At 44.0% G+C, this 17,764-nt stretch overlaps 1 protein-coding gene across 7 annotated transcripts in view; it reads left to right on the top strand.

Annotated features, from left to right (window-relative positions):
• The window catches only part of DNMT3A (DNA methyltransferase 3 alpha), a 182,075-nt gene that overhangs the window by 71,653 nt on the left and 92,658 nt on the right, over positions 1–17,764 (top strand). For all 7 annotated transcript variants that reach the window (XM_072633886.1, XM_072633887.1, XM_072633888.1 and 4 more), the window contains 3 exons: positions 5,598–5,865; positions 12,644–12,690; positions 13,581–13,727. In XM_072633886.1, the coding sequence (XP_072489987.1) occupies positions 5,598–5,865; positions 12,644–12,690; positions 13,581–13,727 (462 nt within the window). The remainder of the gene's footprint in view (positions 1–5,597; positions 5,866–12,643; positions 12,691–13,580; positions 13,728–17,764) is intronic.

Raw genomic sequence — 17,764 nt, 5'->3', positions numbered from 1 at the left:
AAAAGTACCACTTCTATGTTCAAAAATTCTAAAGTCCGCTTATCTGACCATAATCTGTTGACTTTTTAGCTCTCCCTCTACCTTCCCTTACAAAACCCTACTCATTGTCTACACCATGATCTCCAATCCCTTGACCCCTAAATTCTCCCCCAGACCATCTCTCCTTGCGCTAACCACTCTCTCCTCTTCTCCCCATCTTGACCACTTGGTGAGCCAGTTCAACACTATACTGTCCTTTCTTGAATCCCTAACCCCTTTATCATATTGTCAATTATGTCCAACCAAGCTTCAGCTTTGGATCTCTTCCCACCATTCATTACCTTCACTCCTAGACACATGCTACTGAAATGAGATAGAAAAAAATCACAGATTTTAACTGGGTCCACTACCAATTTATGTTACACAGCCTCAACTGGGCCTAACTGCTGCTGCTGGGCAATCCTAGTGTACCTCCCTTCTCAACTTACTGTCTTGCTCTCCATAGCAGCTCTCTCAAATGTTTTCATCCCTCACCAAACCTCTCATGGCTCTCCCTCCTCTTACTCTCAGCTGAGAACTTTGCTTCATACTTTACAGAAAAAATTGAAGCAATTCACCGTGAACCCCCTCTTCTCCCCTCTTCCTCATCTCCTATCACTTAGGTACCTTCTGCCAATTTCTACACTTTCACCCTTGCTTCACATAATGAAGTGGTCTTACTCCTTCCCAAGGATGACCCTCCTACCTGCTCAAGCAATCCCATCCCGTCCCATCTCCTGCAACAGATTGCCCCCTCTGTCATCTTATTTTCAATATTTTCCTGTCCATTAGCTCATTTCCTACTGCCTACTAACATGCCCATGTCTCCCCATCTTGAAAAAACCCTTACTTGATCCTTCCATCCCTGCTAAGTATCATCCTATATTTCACATACCCTTTGTGGCTAAACTCAAAAAAGCTGTCTACACATAGTACACCAACTATCTCTCTTCTCACTCTCTTCTCACCCTCTTCTTAACCCCTTATAATCCAGATTTCAACTTTATCATTCCACTGAAACCTCTCTCTGAAGTTGCTATCTCTTAATTGCCAAATCCAATGACCTCTTCTCAGTTCTCATTCCCCTTGACCCTCTGCAGCCTTTGACATGGAGTTCACTCTCTCCTCCTACACACTCTGTTGTATCTAGGATTTTGAGACACCACTCTCTCCAAGTTCTCCTCCCACCTATCTGACCATTCCTTCTCTGCCTCTTTTGTTGGATCCTCCTCTAGATCACATCCTCTAACTGTAGGTATCCCTCAGAGTTCTCTCCCGGGCCCCCTTGTCTCCTCCTGCTACACTGTTTCACTTGATCATAATCTCATCAGCTCCCATGGATTTAATTAGCATTTCTATTCTGATGATTCTCAAATCTACCTTTCCTGCCCCAGTCTCTCTGCTGACCTTCAATCTCAAATCTCCAACTGCCTCTCAGACATCTCAAACTGAAGGTCCAGTAAATATAAAGCATAAACATAGAACTCAATGTGTCCAAAAGGGAAATCATTATCTATCACTCTAAACTGTGCCCCACTCCTACCTTTCCTATTACTCCAGAAGACAACAACATCCTTGAAGTCCCTCAGGCTCATGACCAAGGTCTCTCACATTCTCTCCACCACCAAGCTATTGCCAGGGTCTGTCAATTTCACCTTTACAACATCTCTCAATTATGCCCCTTCTCTCACCAACCCCTCTTAATTCCAGTGCCTTCCCTCTGCTAATTATCTCCCATTTATCCTATATGTGCCTTGATTTATATGTATGTGTTTGCATGTCATCTCGCTCATTTGATTATAAGTTCCTTGAAGGTAAGGGCTACTTTTTGCCTCTTTTTGTATCCCCAGAGCTTAGCACAGCACCTGGCACATAAATGTTTACTGGTTGTTTGATTTTCAAGTTGGAACTAATGCCCTCAGGGCATTGAATGAATGACTGATTCTATATTCCCATCTTTTACTTTGCCTGGCAGGCTTCCATGGCTCCAGATTAGACAGCAGTAATCAATCTGAAAATCTAAGCACTGAAACAGACCTTAGAGAGATGATCTAGTTTTAGAGGACTGTTTTCTTCTTATAGGAACCAGGGTGGTTTTAGTAGAAAAACCCCTAGATTTGGAATCAGGACCCATGTTCAAATGCTAGCAATTTATGTGATTGTGTGAATGTCTAGTCCTTTCTCTGGGTCTCAGTTTTGCCGTCTGTAAAATAAGGGATTGAAGGTCTCTGAGTGAGCTAAGTGTCTTCTTACTCTTAACTGTATGGTAGTTGAAGTGATCTATTATTGCCTATATGTGTAAAGTCTTTTTCTATTTTAAAATTCTAGATAAGTCTGACTTTGGGGGTAGAGGTCATAGGAGACCTCTAGACTATTGTAACTCTTCCCCAAGTCTCTCTCCCTCGAATCCATCTTACACAGCATTGCCAAATTAGTCTTCTTAAAGCATAACTGCCTTCCCTGACCCAAAACCTTCAGTGGCTCCCCATTGCCAACTGAATAAAAGTTCAGACTTCTCAGCCCAGTATGCAAGGTTCTCAACCATCTAGCTCTAGCTTCATTTCATTTTTCCAGCTTCATTTCATTACATTTCCCTTCTCTCCAACCTAGCTGAATAACTCACCATGCTACCAACAAGTCTATAGAGTGGGGACTCAGGGGCCACTTTCTAACGGGCAACTATAGTAGAGAATAGAGAAACACAGGTAGATCCAGCCATATCAACACCAACCCTATACCCATATATCTGAACTGGAGCTCTAAGGAACAAGGGAAGAAGGGTCCTTCTTTACTTGCCAATATCCACTCCTCTGTTTGAGGACAAAAATCCAGTGGAGGCATTTGCAATTGTCAAGATAATTGTAGAGGAGCTGTCTGTTCAATGAACTAGGTACCCTCTGACCTACCTGTTGAATACTGCATACTCTCCTTTGCTGCATGATCATCATCCGTGTCTCTATCCTCTCTTTATAGTTGTACCCCCAGAGCATCATCCTACCCCTTTTCTCTCACCATACCATACCTTTTCTTCAAGTGATCTCATTAGCTCCCATGGGTGCAATTATTATCTCTGGGAAGATGTTCCCACATATACACATTTGACCCTCATTTCTCTGGATCTCCAGTCCCACTTTGTCAGCTGCCTGCTGGACATTTTCACCTGAATGCCCCATAGGCATATCAAACTCAGTATCTCTGAAACAGAATTCATTATCTTTCCCGTTAAACCCAAGTTTCTTTCTAATGTCCTTATTTCTGTTGAAAACACCACCATTCCTCGTCACCCAAGTTTACAACCACTCTATCACCCTTGATTTTTCATTCTTCCTTATCGTCCTGAATCCAGTCATTTGTCAAGTCTCGTCAATTTTACCTACACAACATCTCTTGAATCTACCTCCATCTCTCCATTCACATGATCACCACTCAAGTTTGGGCCCATCTCACCTGGATTATTAAAATAATAGCCTTTTTTTTGCTCTCCCTACTTCCAGTGCTGCCCACATCTTCCATACAGCTGCTTGTAATATTCCTAAAGCACAAATCTGACCCTGGCACTAACCTCCTCCATAAACACCCAATTGGCTCTAGGATAAAATGAAAGCTCTTTTTTAGCCTCTTTTGGTGTGCGGTGGGGAGGGGGAGTTACACAAAGCCCTTTGCAGTCTGGCTCCTCCCTGTCTTTCATTTTAGTTCAGTAAAAGGTGGTTGTTACCAATCCGATTTCCCATTAACACCCCTCTCCCCATGAAATTTGTGTTCTAGACATATTGTCCTATTGCCCTCTCTCTCTCCATGCATTATTCTATCTCCCACCTTTCTGCCTTTGCTCAGTCTCTTGTCCATGTCTGGAACACTTTCCCTCCTCATCTCCATGGCATGCTGCACCATCTTATCTCTGGGTTTGAAAATTCTTAGCTCCCTCTAAGTCTCTAACCAAGTGCCTCTTGTTACATGAGACCTTTCAGTATCTGCGTCCCCTCAGCCACTTGTTTGGTGTTCTCCCCAAAGCACTTTTCATATGGTTTGTATTTGTCTGTGGACATGTTGTCTTTTCCCCTCCTCCCTTTATTAGAACATAAGCTCCTTGAAGGCAGGGACTAGTTTGTATTTTTGTTTTTGTATCATTGGTTCACTGACTTATTGAGCTCTGAGGGGATGAGATTATGATACTTACAAATTTTAATGAGAGGTTAGATACACGAAAGCAAACAGCTAGAAGATGAAGATACTGGGTTAAAAAGGGCAGTCCTAGGACTCATATGATCAAACGGCATCTAACTTGGAGTCAAGAAGACTTGAGTTTAAATCTTGCCTCACATACTTACTAGCTGTGTGACCTTGGGTAAGTAGCTTAATTTCCCTGGGCCTCAATTTTCTCACTTGCTAAATGGGGGCAATAGCACCTACCTCCCAGGGTTGTTCTGAGGATCAAAGGAATTAACATGTAAAGGGTTTTGTGAACCCTTTATCGCATATAAATGCTACAACAATTGCTGTTACGAAGCTGAAAGAAACCGTCTACTCCAACCTTCCTATTTTACAGGTGAGAAAAATTGATGCCCACAGAGAAGCTGCACAGGCAGGGCCCCGGACTCCAAATCCACAGCTTTTCCCAAAAGCTCATGATGATATGGAAGGAGGTCCATGGGGTGGGGAAGTGGACGGAGAGAGAAAGACAGGGTCTAGGCATAGGGCCTGTGCATTGGAAAGCACTGAAATCTGCTTGAGAAGCAAACTACTCCCTCATTGGATGTTTAGATTATGGCTTGTGGACTGTGACTCCAGGCTGGCAAACCTGATGCTATCTGTCTAATGCTTTCTCATGTTTCTTTCTTTCATCTGCCCTGATGCTGAGGATAAATGTTACCTAGTGAATAATTTGACCTGCCTTTAAGATCCTGGAGGACCTAAAGTAATCCAGGTCCCAATGATCTGAGCAGCAGTAGGTGTGTTAAGGAGCGGTCACCCTACCTGTAACCCCTAGATGGTTTCTTAGGGATAAGAACGGCTTTAAGGCAACAGGTGATAAGAGGGAGATTTCCACCCCCACCCCTATCCACTCCAGTGTCAATCTAGTTATCACACTTATTTTAAAGGACCCTGGGGCTGGGGCTAGGGCTAGGCTGGGTGGAGTTGAGTTCATTGATTTGGGGATCAGAGAGGCCCTTTGGTAAGTCCCTTTATGGGACAACTTAGCTTTATGGCCCTGACCTTCCTACTCTCTCAGGCAGTTAATCATTTCCTAGAACTGGGGTTTGGCCTTGAAAAGGTGAAGAGAAGGGAGTGTGTAAGGGGAGGGTCCCAAGCACTAAAATTAGAAGGGAGAACACCAGAATCAAACTGAGGACATTCGAATCCAATCGGGACTGGACTAGGAGAGCAGAGTGATTTTTCTAATAGTCTGAGAAACATTGAATTTAGATTAAGGCTTTAGATTGGGAGGCATTGGAGTCTTTTGGTGGGTATGCTTTTGGTGGGTGTCAAGGTTATGAATCAGGAACCATGAATCCAGATCAGTAAATTTGCTGCTCTTTTGTCTAATACCTTGCCATGTTTTTTCTCTCTCATCTCTTAAGGTGGAAAACAGCGACACCCCTAAGGACGTTGCCGCGACTTCAAAGTCCCCCTCTATGGCTCAGGACACCAGTCCTGCAGAGCTGATGCCCAATGGGGATGTGGAGAAGCTCAGTGAACCCCAACCAGAGGAAGGGAGCCCTGCTGGGCGAAAGGGTGGGACACGGGCTGAGGGAGAGGCAGAGGCAGAAAGCATCCCGGAGGCTGCCCGCACCCTGGAGAATGGCTGCTGTACCCCCAAGGATAGGCAAGAAGCCCCTGTTGTGGGAGGTGAGTCCTCAGCTGTCAAGTCTTAACTTGAGTATTATGTCCCTCTAGTCTCTGACTTTTTCAGGAGTATTCTTAAGGGTCTAGGCCCATGGATTTCAATGAGGCCCTAGGTGTGGACCTAGCAATGAATATAGAATTGAAAACAAGGAGCTTGCATGCTAGGGCTTGAAGAAGATGCTAAAGGTCTGGAGGCCACAGGTTCCCCCACACACACACATACACACTCCAACTCTGGTCCGTCCCTCTTTTCTGCATTCTAGAAGACGAGAAAATAACATAAGTTTGGGTACTGGGGATCTGGAGGGGCCCAGTGTTTGGGGGTAGTAGATTAGGAAGATGCACTATCTATCCAATTGCTCAGCTTTCCTACCCCTTGGCCTTGGGTGAAGCTGTAAAAGTTGAGGGCCATTGTATTCTTTCGCAGCAAAGATGCGTTGAACCTGCTATACTTGGGGTATAAGTTTAACTGACTGGAAAATGGGAAATTAAGTCATGGAAGGGTTAGGAGAGGAAGATTTGTATCTGGAGATCCTAAGGAGTCTTAGAATCCTGGGAGCTTGTAAGACACAGACCCTTGCAGGGTGTGACCCAGCCCAGAGGATGGAGTACTGTTCCCTACTAGTAGCTTGCATCTGTGCAGTTCTAGACTACAACCTCCATTTCCCTTTCTGGTTCAATCAACTCGCTTCTGGGCAGAGTTGTAGAATCATTAATAATTTGCATGTTGTTTTGCCTAAGTGCATTTCAGTTTCAAGAGGCCCTCATTGAAAGTATATAAGATGAAATAAGTAAATTAATTAGTGTAATCCATTATAATTGTATTCAAATCCAATGTTTAGAGAAAACACCATGATCTTGTGTCAAAAAATCAACCAAGGGAATCATATTCCCAGATTTAGGAAGACAGGGGAAAGCCAGGTCCTTCAAACCACCTCCTAGGTCCTCCGGCTGTGTCCTTGCCTCCCACTTGCATCTTCCCTTTAAACAGAACTATCCTCTTTTAGTGGGTTAGGAGTGAGCAATCCTGGCAGGCAAGGGTGCCATCCACCAGATATGGACTGAGTCAGGAGGAGCTGACAGTGAGCTATCCTGGATCCATCAGCTTTTTCATAGGATAAATAGATAAGGGAATAGTTTAAGTGGAAGAGAACCTGGAAAAAACAGGTGTTGGGAGGTGACCTTGGAGTGGTTGCTGCTCCCTTGCGTAAGGGGAGGAGGAGCCTGGCATCACTATCCAGGCTATTAGTATTATGTCAATGGAAAGAATGCTAGATTTGGAGTCTGAAGACCTGCATGCGAATCTTCCTTCTGCTGCTTGCTATTTACCTCTGTTACTCCATATGCCCTTGAGCAAGTACTTAGACAAGGTACTAGCGTGGAGTAGTGGAAGGAGTATTCAGGAATCCAGTGGATTCTGGACTCAGAGGATCCTGGGTTCAAATCCCAATTCTGATGCTTACTTAGTCCATTGCTTGTGTGACCATGGGAAAATCACTTAACCTCTGTGAGTCTGTTTCCTCAGCTGTGAAATGAAGGATTTTGACTAAATGTTCTCTCAAGCCCTTCTCCCTCTTTGGGTCTCAGTTCTCCCTCATCTCTGAGGGAGCTGGATTTGATGTCTAATGTGCCATTCCATTCCAATCCTGTGATCCTTTCTAACCTCTTTACCATTTAATTTGGATAGTCCCAGATGTATTTACTGAAGTCTTCCTGTTGCAGGGCACCATTTTGCAAGGACTAGTATAGGCTCAGAGCCAGGAAAGCTATTCTGTGATTGTGTGACCTGGGTCATTTTTCTCTTCATTGTGTGTGTTTTGAAGAGTCTGGTTTCTGTCTCTGGTCTTGCCTGTGTCTCTGCTCCCGAGGGCTCCCGGAATCCTTGGTCTCCTTCTTGTCTTGGTGCTGAATGTCTTAGGAAAAGGTGTCTAGGCCTTGCACTATCTAAAAGCAGAGATCCAAGGGCTGCCACTGTCTGAAGAGAAAAACTTGGGGAAGGGAAGAGAAGGGAATAAACCTTTATTTTATATACTAATATATTTATTTATTTATAATATTTATATATCATATATAATATAAAATATATTTATATTACTATTTGTCAGGCACTATGCTAAGTGCTTATTGTAAATATTATCTCATTCAACCCTACAGGGTATTATTCCCATTTTACAGATAAGGAAACTGAGTCACAGAGAGCTTAAGTGACTTGCTCACTTAATGTAAATGTCTGAGGGTAGATTTGAACTCGGGTCTTCCTGACTCCAAGTCCAGCAGTCTATCCATATCACTACCAGCTGTCTCCAAAGCTGGGCTGTTCTCTGTTCTTAATTTGCTTCGGGATTACTAAAGATCCTAGTGGGGTTGCTTGGATGTTTGGAAAGTGGGAATCGCCGAGCCACTGTAGAGATGGTTAGACTTTGTGTAGGGTTATTATTGACATGTTGGTGGTTATGTGGGCGGCTTGTGGAGTTGTCGAGGTATTGAAATAATCCCACTTTGCCAGCATTCTGTATTCACAGAATAAAAGAATGTTTTCTGAAAGCTGGAGATCCTTAGAGATCATCTTGTTCATGCCTCTCAATTGATAGATGAAGAGACTTCACTTTGTAGTGGTCAGATGACTTGCCCAGAAAGATTAGGATGCGGGTCTCAATCACTCTGCACAGAGTATTTAGCCCCAATCCCACGTGCTCACTCCTTCTGTGAGGCTCTTAAAGGAGACTTTCCCAATGGGCCTGGGCTTCCTTTATGACTGATCATAAACTGATCATATCCATCACTCAACTGATTGTTCAGAGGGGATCGAGGGCAACCTCTCCCAGCGTACCCCGATATTGCCTATCATCTGTGTAGGGATCTTAGGCCTAGAAAGGACCAATTTAAGAATGAGGAAATGGGCTAGAGGCAGATCAGGGATCTCTGAAAGCCGGATACTCCACTGGGAGGCGCCAGAGCCATTATTTGGGCAGGTGTGATCTTCCTAGCTGACCCCTTAATTCCTGGCCAGTAAAACAGTTGAGGTCCAGACAGAGTGCTATCACCAGGACAAATGTTACTCTTTCTTAGAGGCTGATCTAGTACCATCTCAGTCTTAGTGATCTAGTTATTTCTTAAATAGGGTCAAAGTAGTTGTTTTTCAGGCCCTCCATATAACAAGCTCAGTTTCCCAGACTGATCTCAGAACCAAACTCTTCTTCCAGGTATCTCCTGAACTTGAACTGATATTGAGGTCCAATCAGTCAGCCTCTTGAGACCACCCTTGACCCCAAGGGCCTCACTCAGAATTAGAGGGCAGGTAGATGTGAGAAGAAAAGAAAAAGCTCCTTTAGTTCATGCCAAGTATATCATGTTTGCTGCATGACAGTATCAGACTGGAAAAGACCTCTTTTCTCCAAGATAGGGAGGGGTATGCCTAAGAGACTACACATGTATCTTTGCCTCCGTTAAGAAAGCTAGGAGGACTAAGACAAGAGGGACTTATACTTCCACTGTGTACTGCCCTGGTCAGAACCTGCCTTGAATATGGTACTGATTTCTGGGTTTCACACTTAAGGAAGGATATTGATAAGTTAGAGAACTTCAAGAGAAGAATGGTCATCGTGGAGAAAGAACTAAAGAGTGGTGCCATACAAAGAGCGATTGAAGGAACTGAAACTATGCATCCTAGAGAGAAGACCCAGGGGGTGACATGACAGATGTCTTCAAGTAATTAAAGGGCTGTCATGTGGAAGGATTAGATTTGCTCTGCTTGGCCCTGGAAGGCAAGATTAGGAACACTGGATAGAAGAAGCCAAGAGGCAGATGAAGGGGGTCTGATGCTTAATAAGTGCTTAATAAATGTTTGCTGACTTGACTTGATGCAAGGAAAAACTTCCACATAGCTAGAGTTGTGGTAGGTAGTGGAGTTCCGTCCACTAAATATCCATAGGCAAAGTCCAGTAACTGCTGGTTGTTAGTGTTTCCGAGGAGGTTCCAGGTCAGGTGTTGCTTGGCCTAGGTTTCTGAGGATTCTTCCAACTCTAGATCTATGATTCTATGATCAAGGACATTGGAAGAATTTCTTAGAGGATAGGAATCTTAACTAGGTTGAGTGGGGTGAAAGGGACCACTTTAGAATCAATTTAGAAAGGGATACTAACATTTAGACAATGGCCAAAAACATTTTCGGTGTGGGAAAAGTTTGGGATCTTGGTCAAACAAAAAAGAAGGTGGATGTAGGAACCTGAGTGACCTTGCTCTAAGGGCTGGATCCAACACAGATGCTGTGTCAGACTCCTCCTGCAAATCCCTCTAGCTGTACAAAAGTGACAGCTGGTCTTGGGTCCCACTGTAGCAGAGCTGGGATTACAGCTCAAGACTTTCCAGGTCGAAGGGTCAGTGTCCTGAGAAGGGGGTGACCAAAGCCCTGCCAAGCAGCCAGGGAGGCAAAGGTATGGGCCCCAGGAAATATTCTTGGGTAGAGGAAGGGAACTGTGGGAAGGAAATCTTCTAGGAGGCCCATGCTGAAACCAGAGGAAAAGTCAGGGAGACGGCTGTGGTTAGAGTGAGGGGAAGTAAAATAGGGGAAGGTAGAAACAGATAAACTAGGGGAAAGCCATAAAAGTCTATAAGGATGAAAAAGTCACTTAAGAGTTTCAAAACAGCCACACAATTCACCTCCACATTTCCCTCCCCCCAGCCACATGCTAACCCATGGCAAACATACACAGAATGTTCTTTCTTATTCCCATGTGAACCCTCACCCTCCAGACTCAGCACAACTTCCAGGGCTATAGGTCTAGGAGGTTTTGTGGGGTTCTTCTGTGAAGCAGAATACAACCCATTCCTCCACTGTGTATTTCTTGATCCTGTCCTCTTATCCCCCACACCCCAACCTATAGCACATCGAATCTTAGCAACTAGTTTGGCTTATGTGACTATTGATATCTGGGGGCTATAGGTTATGGGTATTTGAGGGGTAGCTTAGATTTCCAGGGAGTACTTTCTCCAGAAGGGAAGTAACAGGTGAGGTCAGTGGGCATTTAGATGGAGGAAAGAATCCCAAGTGGAGGTTAGAGGCGGGAAAGATCCCTGCGGGAGATGTTTGCATCCTAGTTGGCCTGGTTTTCTGGTTGCTTTCTTGCTTTGGAGCTGCAGTAGCAAGTGGGGACTGTTTTGTTTTGTTACAGGCTTCTTGCACCCCTCCCATCTCCCACCTGCCCTTACCCACTCCCAGAAGCTTCTGGGACACAACCTTCCTGCCATAAGCTCAGACTTCAACTCAAATACTCTCTCTCTGAGAGAAAGCAGCCAGGGCCTCTAAATGGGAACTGAGGGGAATGAGCCCCTGGCCGGAAACTGGGGAATGAATAAATAACCTAATCCTGAAGCCAGCTGGTTGGACCTAGAGAGAAGGAGCTGGGAGGGAAGAAGCAGCAGCCTCACAGAGCAGTACTTGGCCTTGCTCCAGAACCAGCTAGAAGGCTGGGCCTGGGAAGGGCAGAGATGCAGCCTGAGATGCTGAAGGCCCTTTGAGGAAGTAGAAGAGGCATGGAGATTCCAGGAGAATCTCCCCTCTGAACTGCAACCACAAGAGAGTGACCCTGGTAAAATGAGGAGGCAGCCAAGGTAGCCAAATTTCTTTGGCTACTACTACTATTTGGAATCAGGTTTCTCAGAAACCTGGATGGATAAGCAAGGCAAAGCTATTGCACAGTCTGAGAAGGAATTCGGGCCAGAGAGAATCTCTATGGGCCATTTGTCCAAAGGATAAAACTAGCACTTGGGGGACACAGGCTACAGAATTAAAGGATCCACTCCTGTCTTCCAGTTTTACATAGAATACATTTAATTACACAGCCCTGAAGAGGCTAGGATGGAAGAGCTAGGGAAAGTGCTGGATTTGGCATCAGAACCCGGGTTGAAATAAATCCTTGCTCTGCCACTTGGGCAAAATGTTTCATTCCTTGAGCCTCAGTTTCCTGATCTATAAAAGGAGAGAGGTTGGACTGGGTGGCTGCTAAGATATCTTCTGGCTACAAAATCTATGATCCTAAGGTCGTAAAATGAATTAGCAGCAGAGATGAATGTGGAACCAGCCCTCTTGGTTTCCGATCTCTTCCCTACACAGTATTTTCAAGAGGTCTGAAAACCTATTATGAAACAGGAGAGAGAACACACACTCACACATACATATTCACAATCACACTCACAAATACACTCACACACACACACACACACACACACACACACACACACACACACATAGTAGCTGGCTCAGGTACCTTCACATGTGCTTATAAATAACAGACAAGCAAACAATCCCCTTTGGAGCCTATGGAAACGACTGGAGGATATTCACAAGCTACAGGGCCCACCTCACTTTCTTTTCCGTACCCTGACCTTTCCTGCCTACTCCTACCTTTGTCCTCCCTTCTCTGCATCTGGGCAATGAGAAGCAGTTATTTATAGCTGATTTCTGTATATCTGAGACAGACAATGCACAGCAGACCACAACTCTGACTAAACTACAGATCTTCCACTCAGGCCTTAGCTCCAAACCCCTCAGCAGCTTTTATCCTAATTCTTTTTCCCTAAAATTCCTCCACTCCGTGCCTGCTTCTAGCAATGAGGGGAAGGGCAGGACTTGATCTACCCAGGCCAGTGACTGAGGGAGGCCTCCCAGAACCAGGTGCCCCTTGGGTACAATCCTGGGCCTCAAACCTTGTACCAACAATTATGTCAGTCCCAGGGGGAATGAGGATCAATCTGATGAGCCCATGCTCTTCTCTCTCCACAGGCAAAGAAGAGAAGGAAGAAACTCACTTTGATTCTGTGAAAATGGAGGCAAGTATTTGCTCCCAACTCACAAGGGCAGTTTGGTCTCTGGGTCCTAATCCGAAGAAGGAGAGAAGCCTAGAGAGTATCCTTCACCATCCTTTGGACTTGGTTGTGCCTAGGGGGTGCTGGGAGGAGATCCATAGAAGGGGACCATCATTTTAGACAGGTTACTGTGGGGGAGCACCGAGGATGGACTAACTCTCAATCACTACACAGGAAAGGGGTTAAGGGAGTTGTAAGAGTTGTTAGTCATGGCAAGAGCACTGGGTTTGGAGCTAAAATCCTGACTGTCATTTACTACCTGTGTGACCTTGGTCAAGTTCACCTCTCAGCATCCTCATTTGTGAAATGATGAGCCTCAAAGCCCTGCAGTTCGACTTCTCACTCTTCTGCCCTTCTAAAAATAATAGCTAACATTTATAGAGTGCTTTAAGGTTTACAAAGCACTTCACAAGTATCTCATTTTATCTGCACAAATACTAGCGCGAGGTTGGTGCTGTTACTATCCCCAGTGAGGAAACTGAGGCTGGAAGAAGATGGGGTGACTCACCCAGGGTCACACTGCTAGTAAATGACCCTCTCCCTTCCAACCTGTAGATGTCTGTATACAAAACTACTCATCTATGATGATGGTGGTGGTGGTGATGGCATGATAGCATTTGAAAGTCTGACCCTAATTCTTAACTGAGGTAGTGCTGCTCTAGAAGATCTCTGAGGCCCAGGATCAAGGCTTCTGGTCCACAGGTCACAGTAGTTCCAGCCCTTTTCTGCAGGGACTTTCTGGTACCTTCTCTGTTTGCCTTCTAACAATAATGGACCCTAGTGACCACGAAGGAAGAGAGGGAGTGCCAAGACCTTCCTGAATGTCTGTCTGTTTGTCTGTCTCCCCTTTCTAGGGAGCTCGGGGACGGTTACGGGGAGGTCTGGGCTGGGAGTCCAGTCTTCGACAGCGGCCCATGCAGCGGCTCACCTTCCAGGCTGGGGATCCCTATTACATCAGTAAACGCAAGAGAGATGAGTGGCTGGCACGGTGGAAAAGGGAGGTAAGGCAGCTTTGGGATGGACACTGGGCCTCGCCATCTTCATCCTGGAAGTGGAGCATCTCTTTCTGCATCAAGGTGCGGTGCAGATGCCTCTCTCCATCAGCCCCTCCTTCCCCTTGTAAAATCGTCCTCAGGTTTTCCTTCAGCATGTGTTGCCTGGGTCCTCCAATCACACTCTACCTTGGCACTTGGCACTTGACTGCTCTGCACGCTCCAGTGATGGTATTGATGGCAGTGATGCTGATAACCAGAATCAGAGCTAGCATTTACATAGTGTTTTAAGGTTTGCAAAGTGCTTTCATATACTTTATTTTGTCTTCACTGCAACCCAGGGAAATCAGTAAAGCCATTATTACCCCCATCTTACAGATGTAGAATGTAAGTTCCTTGAAGGCTGACTCTTTCTCGTTAATGTTGTTTTTACACATCTGAAATTTCATTAGTGTAGGAAACTACCAGTGAGGAAATTCCCCCAACCCAAAGCAAATCAGTGCTGCTTCTCCATTTAGCCTCCAGGCACTGAGGGCTTCTAGTGATCTGGGCTTTGTGGGGCAGCCCTTGGAAACTCCAGTCTTCAGGATTCTCTGGAGTCTAGCACAGAGCCCTGCTCATAATAGCTTAACAAATTCTCATAATAAATCATTTTTGTTCAACCGAATGGAATTGTTTCTTTCTGTGGTCTCATCCCTGACCCTTTCTGCGATTTAGTTTTCTCCCCCAACTCTGTTACTTGGCTTACAAGTTAGAACTTATTACCCCATTCTGTGACTTAGTCCCTGCCTCCCCACCCCCCTTACAAGTCATAACTTGGCTGAGGGGAGTTAGGAGTATAATGAATGAATAAACAAAGCTGTTACACTCAGTTCTGAGTAAAAAAGAGGAACTTGCTCCTAGAATAAAGAGGCCAGAAGAGGGTGCGGTATCGGGGTATCTTTTTTCTGCTAATTCAGTACTTTTCATTTATCAATAACCTGGTTGAATCTTAAACTCTTTCTATTTTTTGTTTCCTGGATGAATTGTCACAAGTTTATGCCCACCGAAGTCTTATCCCTGGGTCTGTTACAATAGCCTCCTAACTGGCCTCCTGCCTCCAGCCCCTTCTCCCCTCCACATGCTAGCCAGATACATTTCCTAACCTTCCCCTTCCCCCTTTCATCATAAAGTCCAAATCTTTTCCAGTATCTAGCCCCAACCAACCCTTTAAACCTTATCTGCCTTTATACCCCTACCGATACCCCTATAATGGATAATAAATATTGGCTCATTGATTTGCATGTGATTGTAGTATTTTGTCCTGTGGGGGAGGAACAAAGAGGAACCAGTAGTGAACAAGATCTATAAGGTCAGGAGGGGGAAGGGAACACTGGGCAAAGTAAAGGAAATTGGCTTCTGAGATTCATGCTTTTCTTTTGGAATGGAAATATAGATGTTCAATCTGTTCTACTTACCAAGCAAGTTTATTTACTCCTTCATGCCGCCCCTCCCAAACTAACAGTTCTTTCCATTTTTTCTTAAACTCCTTGAATTGCCCTCCTTTTCTCTAGTGCTTGGCCTAGAAATCAGGGTCCTAGACTCACAGGATTAGGATGCTAAATGTAAGGGACTTTAGAGTCCAGCTTCATCAAGTCACCAACCAGGAAACTGAAGGCCCAAGAGGGAAATTTACTTGCCTAAAGTCACACAGATAGTAAGTGGAAGAGATAGAATTTGAGTCCCATCTTATGACTTGAAAACAATTATTCTTTCCCACTATACCAAGCTACTTCATTCTTGGAATGTTAGAATTCATCTTGTCTAAATTCCTCATTCTACAGTTGAGGAAACTAGGCCTTCAGCTGACTTGGTGAAAATCATATAACAAATTAGTGGCAGAGCTTGGATCAATTTGTCTTTGATTGTGTTCTATGCACCATATTTTATTGGTGATTTAGGAGAGTTTTTTTTAATTTAATTTTTTAAATTTAGGAGTTCTTAAAATTGGGATCTGTGAACTTGTTTTTATTAATGTTTTGATAACTGTATTTCATATAATTGATTTCCTTTGTAATATGTTGTGTTTTATGCATTTAAAAACATTTTTCTGAGGGCCATAGGCTTTACCAGATTTTTAAAAAGGAGTCCATGACACAAAAAGACCATCGGTAAAACTCTTGCCTTACATGAAGGTAGAGATGATATGCTTAATAAATTTGCATATGGCATGAAACAGGGAGAGGGAACTAGCATGGACAGTAAAACCAGGACCTCAAAGTGTCTTGAGTGGCTAAAATAATAGGCCAAAATTTTTTGAAATGGAATTTAATGAGATAAGTGTAAAGTTCTATATTTGAATTCAAAAAAGTCAGCTATGTAAGTACAAGATGAGGGAAGAGTAGCTAGATGGCCCTTCAACATGAAAAAGACCTAGGGGTCTTAGTAGATTACAAACTGAACGAGAGTCAGCTATATCTGTCAGTATGATATGCTAATGTGATCTCCTGCTATATTGATAAAGGTGCCGTGTCTAGAATGAGAAGAGGAATCAGACTATTTCTAAATTACCCAACTGTGTTCAGTTCTGGAGGCCATATTTTAAGAAACACAGCTATAATAGAGAGAAGCCTGAAAACCATGCCAGTCAAACTTGAAGAAACGTCTGGAGAAGAAAAGACTTTAATGAAACCTGATCATTGTCTGGGACTGTTTTGTAGAAGAAGGACTGGACATTCTTCTGAGACCCAGATGATTAAAGTAGAAGCAATGGGTATAAGTTGCTGAGGCAGGTTTCAGCTCCATCTAAGGGAAACTTCCCAATAATGCTACCTAGAAGTAAAATGGGCTGTCTGAGGAGGTCAGTTCCTGGGTCCCGCTGCTTTGGATATCTCCACTCAAAGGCTGGATAACCATTTGTCAAGTATGTTATGGGGGGAGGAGGAAGATTCCTGTTCAGGTACAGGTTGAACTAGGTCATCTCTGAAGTGCCTCAGACTCTAAGACTATGATTCCATGATTTTAAATTTCACTTTGGAGAGGATTTTCATTGTTTGGTTGACTGAAAGTCATGGTGTCTCTAGGGCCCAGTTTCGTAGGAAACTTGACAAGCTTTTCTCAGTCATAGAAAACATAGAAAGGACTTGGAGACAGAAAACCTAAGGTCTAGTCTCCAATTGCTAGTAATGTCTTCATAAATGAGGTGTATCATGAAACTGCTGTATTTCCATTTTGCAAATCAGGTTATGGGATTTGCCCAAGGTTATAGGATATCTTAGGATCATGGACTTAAAGCTTTAGAAATGATAAAACTGAGCTTATAAATTAGAAACTAAATGACTTTAGAAGTTACCTAATCCAACATCCTATTGTACAGATGAGAAAACTGAGGCCCATAAAGGTTTAAGTGACTTGACCAAAGTCACAGCAGTCTATAGGATCAGAGTTTTGTAGATAGAAGGAACCTCAGAAATGACCTAGTCCAACCCCCTAATTTTAAGAATGAAGAAACTGGGGCCCCAAAATTATGCAGGTAATTAAGTAGGAGAGCTGGAACTCAGAGCAAGGTCCTTTGAAGGCCAGACCAGCACTCTTTTAATTGTACTGGCCACACAACTAGGAAAAAAGAAGGTAAAAATGAATTTGAAATTGAAGCAAGAACAAAGTCATTGTTCTTGTCTTAGTAATGCCTCATATAATTCTAAAAAGAATAAGCCTTTTATGTGCAAAGAATTCTCTTTTTTTAAAAGAGTAAATATGGGAATGAATTTCAGCTGCATTTTGTTAATGTAGTCCAAAGAGGCCTGTTGTTATCTGTGTGCAAGATGGGGCAGCTCTTGAGAGCTAATTATTCAGTGCTATTGGTTTGAGCTCCTTCCTCTACTTTGTAGGGGATGAGGGTTAGGAGACAGGCTCTTTTCAAACAGCTACCTCCTCCCCCCCATAAGCAGCCCCCCCCCCCCACCTTTTCAGAATTCCCCCTTTTTATTAGCATCCGGAGATTTAACAATACTGGATTATGTGGGGTCTGGTTTTGCATTCACTATGTGTTTCCGGTGTGGTAATCT

Source organism: Notamacropus eugenii, chromosome 1 (genome assembly GCF_028372415.1).
Source record: "Notamacropus eugenii isolate mMacEug1 chromosome 1, mMacEug1.pri_v2, whole genome shotgun sequence".
NCBI classification, from domain to species: domain Eukaryota; kingdom Metazoa; phylum Chordata; class Mammalia; order Diprotodontia; family Macropodidae; genus Notamacropus; species Notamacropus eugenii.
Note: the sequence above shows the minus strand (reverse complement) of the source record. Positions and strands in the feature narration are given on the sequence as shown.